Source organism: Aplysia californica, unplaced genomic scaffold, assembly GCF_000002075.1.
Source record: "Aplysia californica isolate F4 #8 unplaced genomic scaffold, AplCal3.0 scaffold00134, whole genome shotgun sequence".
Classification (NCBI taxonomy): Eukaryota; Metazoa; Mollusca; class Gastropoda; order Aplysiida; family Aplysiidae; genus Aplysia; species Aplysia californica.
The window spans coordinates 553,211-560,226 of NW_004797404.1; the positions used below are offsets into that span (position 1 = coordinate 553,211).

The 7,016-nt window shown below is 37.3% G+C and overlaps 1 protein-coding gene across 1 annotated transcript in view; it reads right to left on the minus strand.

Annotated features, from left to right (window-relative positions):
• Positions 1 to 7,016, minus strand: part of LOC101861358 — a 29,073-nt gene that overhangs the window by 21,353 nt on the left and 704 nt on the right. The window contains exons 2-5 of the mRNA XM_005096658.3: positions 4,840 to 4,911; positions 2,953 to 3,175; positions 2,147 to 2,295; positions 338 to 517 (exon numbers count right to left, since the gene is read on the minus strand). Coding sequence (XP_005096715.1) covers positions 338 to 517; positions 2,147 to 2,295; positions 2,953 to 3,175; positions 4,840 to 4,895 — 608 coding nt within the window. The 5' untranslated portion in view covers positions 4,896 to 4,911. The remainder of the gene's footprint in view (positions 1 to 337; positions 518 to 2,146; positions 2,296 to 2,952; positions 3,176 to 4,839; positions 4,912 to 7,016) is intronic.

Consider the following 7,016-nt stretch of genomic DNA (forward strand, 5'->3'; position numbering starts at 1 on the left):
CAGTAAAATTCACATGGAAATGTGTTTTCATATAAACATAAAAGGTGTTTAGCCAAAAAACAAAATTCCTGTAAAAATTGCCAAACTGAATGGAAAATGCCTTTTTCTTCGATTTCATTATTTTGAGGAGCGCCTGATTTCACCACGATACCTCACATATATCAAATGAGCATAAGAAGTGAAAGTAGATCAAGAGCTGGGACAGTTGAAAACCTTCTATGTCTCGCTAGAATTTTGATTACCATGAGCTCCATTGCAGATACGGAGCCAGCATAAACAAGTCTCTTTTTATCCCCCTCCCTGTTGCTAATAATAACTACTAGGGATAGTGACTTACCCTTCCAAATCTAAAATTTCCAAGTGTTCCAACATAGAAATAGGACTAATGTCTGTAACCTCATTATACTCCAGATACAGCTCTTTGAGGTTAAGCATGGAGGAAATCCCATCCAGTTCCTCAAGACCACATCTGGTAAGCCATAGCACACGTAACTTTCTCAGGGATGAGCCTAAGTCCCTGGAAGAGAATAAATTAGTCAACGAGTAAAGGAAATGTCACTCTTCTCATTTATCACAAAATCTGCACCCACAACCATTTGACAGGAAGAAGCAGCAAGAAAAGAGGAAAGTGTACGCTCAGCGTAACAGATAATGTGGATAAAGAGTGAACAACCATTGGAAAGTTAAACTAATTCCATTTTATGTTACAGATAGAATGAAATAGATCAGCAACAAAGAAAATGGAAGACATCTAAACCTAGAAAAAAGACACACAACAATATATTGGGAGTGGTCCAATAACTTTTCACACGAGGACATAAATAGTAATTGTAAACAAATTATGACCCAAAATTTCAATCAAAGTGATTTTAGTTTTTAGTTTTTTCTATTTGTGTGTTCTTTTGGTGTTGATGTTGCTTGTAATAGAAAATAAAAAGAAGCAGGGAAATGGTGTTGAAGTTTTTTTGGTCATGAAGGTGAGCGATTTTTGAGTAAGGTTTATACGTTCGTATGCCAGTTTGATTTGGTGTAGGGTGCATGATAGAGCAAAAGCTTTTACAGCATGTGGGCATGAGTGAATGTACAAAATAAACTTTGATTAAGCAGCTTCTGCAAACAGTTTTCCAGCTGTACCACAGCAAGGAGAAATCACACACAGCGTAATTCTTTGCATCTTTGGAGAACTGGACTTTTTACCACGATCATGTCAAAATACAAGATGGGACAAGAACTGCACAAGACTTTTGTGTACCCAGCTCTAGGTACAAATAAGGAATCAACCCCCGGTGATTATTTTCCAGCTTGCCACCACCAACGATCATGTGAAACATTATATTTAGAATCTAGATATCTGAATGAAACTTCTTTTTTTTGTGTGTAAATGGCAAATTACCCTCAGTATTAGTACCCGGTAGCGGGTTGGCTATCTCAATTTTCAGTGCATTAAAAAAACTTTTGTACATTGGTTTATATTTTTTAATGAAACTGGTTTGTTCCTAAATGGGAAGAGTTGACACAGTAACTTACTAAAAATCACAAAAATGTCATGATCTCTTGTTCTTTTATTCACAGAACGAGAAATAAAACAGATTTGTTCCTACTAGTACAGGGGAACGAGGTTGAATGTGCTTACAGAATCCCGAATCAGCCTTTAGTCACGAAGCCATTAATGACATGAAAACAACACCTTTCAAATTTAAATATTAAAGGCAGTTTTCAGGATTTTTCATCAGTCATGATTAACAGAAGACTACATCAAAATTTGATTTTTCACCCACCCTACCTTTCAGTAAGTTATCATGTCAAGTCACATCTAGTCAAAAGTGTCCTCATTGTTGAGATTCTGAAATATTTCTGTACTTATTTGTGGTACACATTATGGTAGATAAGCTCAACATTATTAACACATTGGTCGAAGAAGCCATTTTTAATGTAACTAAAGCTGTCATGCCCATAGAAATCAATTAAAAGTACAAAAATCTTTAATTCCCAGGACCAATGACAGTGTAACATCAGAGGCTTAAGAGTCTGATCTGTTCATAAAAGAAAAGGTCTAGGATGAATTTGTTAATTTGTAAAAAGGTACAGGCACTAAACAGTCCAAACACAAACACACACACAAACACACGTACAAACACACACATACCTGGCACAGGCAATGCTGCTGCCACTCAGTTTGAGTTCTGTAAGATTAGGCAGCAGTCCACCAAAGTTTCCCAAACTGGTTTCTCTAGAATCAACTTTCAACTCCAATGATTCAACAAGCTCTAGATTATCAACCCCAGTTAGAAGTTGCTGTGAAATTATAGCAGTACATTTAATGCAAGAAATGTAGATATCAAAATATAATGAGTATAAAGAAAGACATTTACCTCACATGCATAAATATTCACGACAGGAAGTGTTGGTTTCCTTGATTTTCATTGGGCAGCTTGCATATAATGCATTTTGTGAAAACTAAACCAAAGCATATCACGCACTTTGTGAAAAAATGCTGAATTGATGTGCAAAAATAAGAGCGTTATAAAATGTTTTGTAAAAAATTATTTTTTGAGTAAAATGTAAGATGCAATCCCGATGACTACTTTAAAAAGAAGGATTTTTATGTACAACACGTTTTGTGATGAAGCTCTTCCAATATACGAAAATTTACCCACATTTTTTTTCAATACTTTCTACTTTTACCTCTCCAGCTATATTTATAAACAAGTTTAAATAGATTTCCTAGCTAACTGTGCATTATAATATTCTATTCAGAATACACAGTAGGTGCTGTTGTTGTGTTGTAGTTTTCACAGAGTCAGCTCGAAAAGGAAAAATACAGACAAGAAATAAAAGAGGCCCACCACACCAACAGGTTCAATGACCACAAAATTATTTGTCATTATAAAGCGAAAATGTTTTTAGAAACAGCAAAGAAAACAAAGTGAAACCTCAAAAAAATAAATATACCAATTTCCCAGGACTTAAATACTGCTCCAGAAGAATGTCAGACTCCTCAAGCAAGAGAGGTGTAGGGTTGACTCTGCTCTCAGCAAATTCAGTGATCTGTACCCCTCTCGCTAAGGCACTCATCGGCCTTGCTTCACTTCCAGGGAAGCCTCCACTGCTAGAATCATGTTTTTCATCTTGAGTCTTTTCTCCAATCTTAGCTTCATCGTCCATTGTGAAAGTGCTGGAAATAATGAATGTCATACACTTTAAGAGTAACATTTATCACATTTAAAAAGAACTGGCAAGTGATCTAAGAAAAAAATTGCTTTCCTATCAGAAGCAACACAAGTTGTTTTTCTTTAACAAAATGAAACATTAGAGATAAATTTGACTTTTAAACAATGATGAAGCTGAAGAGCATGAATATTTATGACTGTTACACTGAGAAAACCAGTGTACCATTGGACAGAACTCAATTAGTCTATTAACTCCTTTTTGTTATGATCATGCTACCTTGCTTGGGCAGCGTGCTGGTTCTGTGGCTGCCATACAAAGTGGTTAGGAATTTCAGATGAGTATTTCAAAGAACAGTGGTTTCAGCCTAACAGCAACCCCCTTGGGAAGCAAACCTTGGTTACTCATAGGTAGAGGTTGCTGCTAACTGAATTTTCTACTTGGGTAATCTGCACCTACTCACCCTTCACACACACAAAAACACACACACACACACACACACACACACACACACACACACACAAATGCATGCATAAGCATACATGCATGCACACACACAACCTAATTGCAGGATGTTGTATTGTTGCAGTGGCAAGTGATAACATAGGCCAAGGTTCCACCTGAGCTTGTGCTTTCAGGAGAAGTGATGTTCAATCACAGAGCCGTAATGTTACCCACAGTAGCCAATATCTCCCCCCCCCCCCCCCCCCCAAAGAAACTCTTGAAGGAAGGTGGCTCTTGGTGAAAGGGTGTGAACGATGTGGACTGATCTCCTGTACGCCACTTAGTGGGTTGTTTTTTTTTACATGAGTAGATGTTGTGAAGACGTTATTAAAGTGGAGGCATCTGATGAGCCTCTCTGTTATACTGTGCCCCTGCAATCCCGACGGATTATGAGACCAGTGACCAGGTGTAGTGAGAAAAAAATAAACTAGAGAGGAGGGGCGCTCACACTGAAATCATAGGCCTGAGTCATATTTTTTAAATTCGAATCATCTATACAAAATTTTTGTCAGGCAATTTATAGCAACTTTCAACACTTTTGTTTCAATGTCACTCTTGTCTCATATTTAATGATATTCTAACTCACTCTCAAAATTCAGAATCATTTTCTGTTTCTCAGTCCAACAATAATGCAAGAAGAGCAGAAAGATTTACATGGTCATAATTACCTCCCAGAAAAATAAAATCAATCCAAACTTCCTAGGTGGACACAATATTAATTCAAGGGTCCTCTGGAGAAAAAGTTTCTGCGGGAAACCTCTATTCTAAAATAAAAATTTTAAGGGATTAATAAAGAATCAGTAAATGTTTAACCTTTTTTAACACAAAATCTCTGTAATAAGAGAAAAATGCTTGCAGGAAGAGGCAACTATTACCTGCAAACACCCGAATGATACTGACTTCTCATTCCCCAAAAGTCTGTGATATGAATAGGAGAAAAAGACAGAAAGTATAACAAATATTTCCCCATATTCACAGAGCAGTCAGATCCATATTCCTCTGGTAACGAAAGCTAGGGTCAAAGCGGAAATCAGTGAGATTCTTACATAATGAATTCCCTTTCAAACTGGGGCTGTTTGAAAGAAGTTGCGGGGAGAGTGCATGGATTTAAGATGTGTCATGGATGATTCGTCTCAACTCCTTAGATGTTTAAATAAAAGTACTCACTTGCTTTGATATGAGCTGTAACCACGGAGTGGTGGTCTATCTATAACCAGAGCCATCAGAAGTCAGCAAAATCTGTACCAATATAAGAAAAAGAGTTTAAAAAGAATTGAAAACGCATGATCCATAATTGATACATAGAGACCAGTATTTCTATAATAAATTAGCTAATTACTGCCAGTGTTGGATGCACACACATATATTACAATGAATGGCGCATAAATACTTTTATTGCTGTACATATTTCTCATTCTAGAAAACAAAAACTTGTGTGACACGTACTATTTATGCTGGTTCCAAAATACAGTTTCTAAGAAAAAGAATGAACACATCTTAGTCATATGAATAGATCTAGATTCTATGACCAATCAGTATTCAAAAGCTGCAATTCATTTTAATTTTTTAACTTTCAAACTCTAAAAGTGAAATTTGGTCCCAAAAAATTGCAAATGAACTGATGGTGAGGAAGTGAACATTAACCTATATTTGGAGAATAAAGATCTAGAATCTAGATCTATAGGAACTCTAAGAAAAGGGTAAATTTTTACTTTCACTCCCGAACACAGAAACACTGCTTCGGGGGTCAAACTGCAGTAGGCACTACTTGGATATGGTGGTCCCGACTTTTGTGACAGGGAAATATAACCCAGAGAAAATCTAGAACCTAGTTTTGACCCCAAAGACGATTACTTCTGGTTTTAAGTCTAAATGATTACTTTTTGATTCGCGTGCCGGAGAGATAGCCTTTCAAACCTAATTGCAAAAAACATCAAATCATGGTCAAATTCAGAGGGGCATGCCCCCCTGAAACACCCTATGTTTTGTTTCTTTTAAGTCAGGGGGGCAACCCCCCTTGCCTTGTGAAAAACAAGTGAAATTTTTCTGCTCATTTTGTACGCTAGTTTTAGATCTAGACTACTGATAAAACATAAAACATTGATACCGACTAGATCTATTTAGCAATGACAATGAAAAATTAAATTTTCATCCAAATTGCTCAAAAATGGCCTTAAATGAAAATAGAGTAAAATATAAGAACCATGGTTTTTTAAATTTAAAAATCCATTGATAAATAAAAATGTTATTGGGGTTTTTGTTGGCAAAATGTTGGAGGACCTTCAAAGAGGAAAATATCGCCAAAATGTGGGACATGTCTTGATGTATTTTGAGGAAAAACTGTTCATAACCCAGTAATGAATAGGAGCATATAATGAATGAAACTTGGCATCTTCGTGTGATTTTTAGTGCTTTTTTCTAGTTCTGGTATCACTTTTTCGATGTCTTTATTACTTTGGATCTTAAAGACTGATATTTGCGTGAAATTTGTTGAATAGCGTTACATCGTTTTTACCGCGACGCGATCACCCCTTCTAAAACTCAGTAAAGCGCTATCGGGAAAACCCGCGATGAAGTCATCGGTGACCTATTTAGTTATAGGCAGCCAATCACATATGCCGCCTAGCGATCACGCGCCTCTTGCATGCCGGCACCTCGCGTTTGGAATGTGTGATCTAGTTTCCAGCTCTAGAGTTTTATCAATAGACGGGTGGTAATTTTAAGTTGGTACGTAAAATCTACTAAACGCAGAGATCTGAAATTTTACAGCAATAAAGAAGACATGTGGGGCGCCTGTGTGGTCGGCGATCAACCCGCAGCTCCGCTTAGTTTTCAAACGGCAGAGGAAATTCGCACAAACACGGCAATATCTCAAGTTCTAGAAATCGTTCGGGATTGTACGCTCGCATGTCGTTAGTTTAATCTTTCCTCTGATTGGTTGCCGAGTTTCATTTATTTTCGTCCACGAGTTTTCCCGTAACTATACTTAGAAGAGAGTCACTTCTGATTCCGAGCGGCCCAAAAATTACCCCTCGCGCGGAGGCCGATTTCCGGCCCAAGGCGCAGTGGGTGATTGGCATTGCTAATCTATTTGAATCAGTATCCATATTTTAGTGGCCTACACTACACAAAAGTCGGGACCACCGCATATCCAAGTAGTGCCCTGCAGTACTGTTTGCTGCAGATCACTCATAAAGCCACTAAAACTGTCGCAAATCAATTATTTTCAGGAAAATTTCAAATCTAACTACTTATAAATACTTAGATTATATTATATCAAATTATGTAACAGTAACCACCCAGATTTTCTTTCACCCAAGGGGGACAGGCCCTCTGGAGGCCCC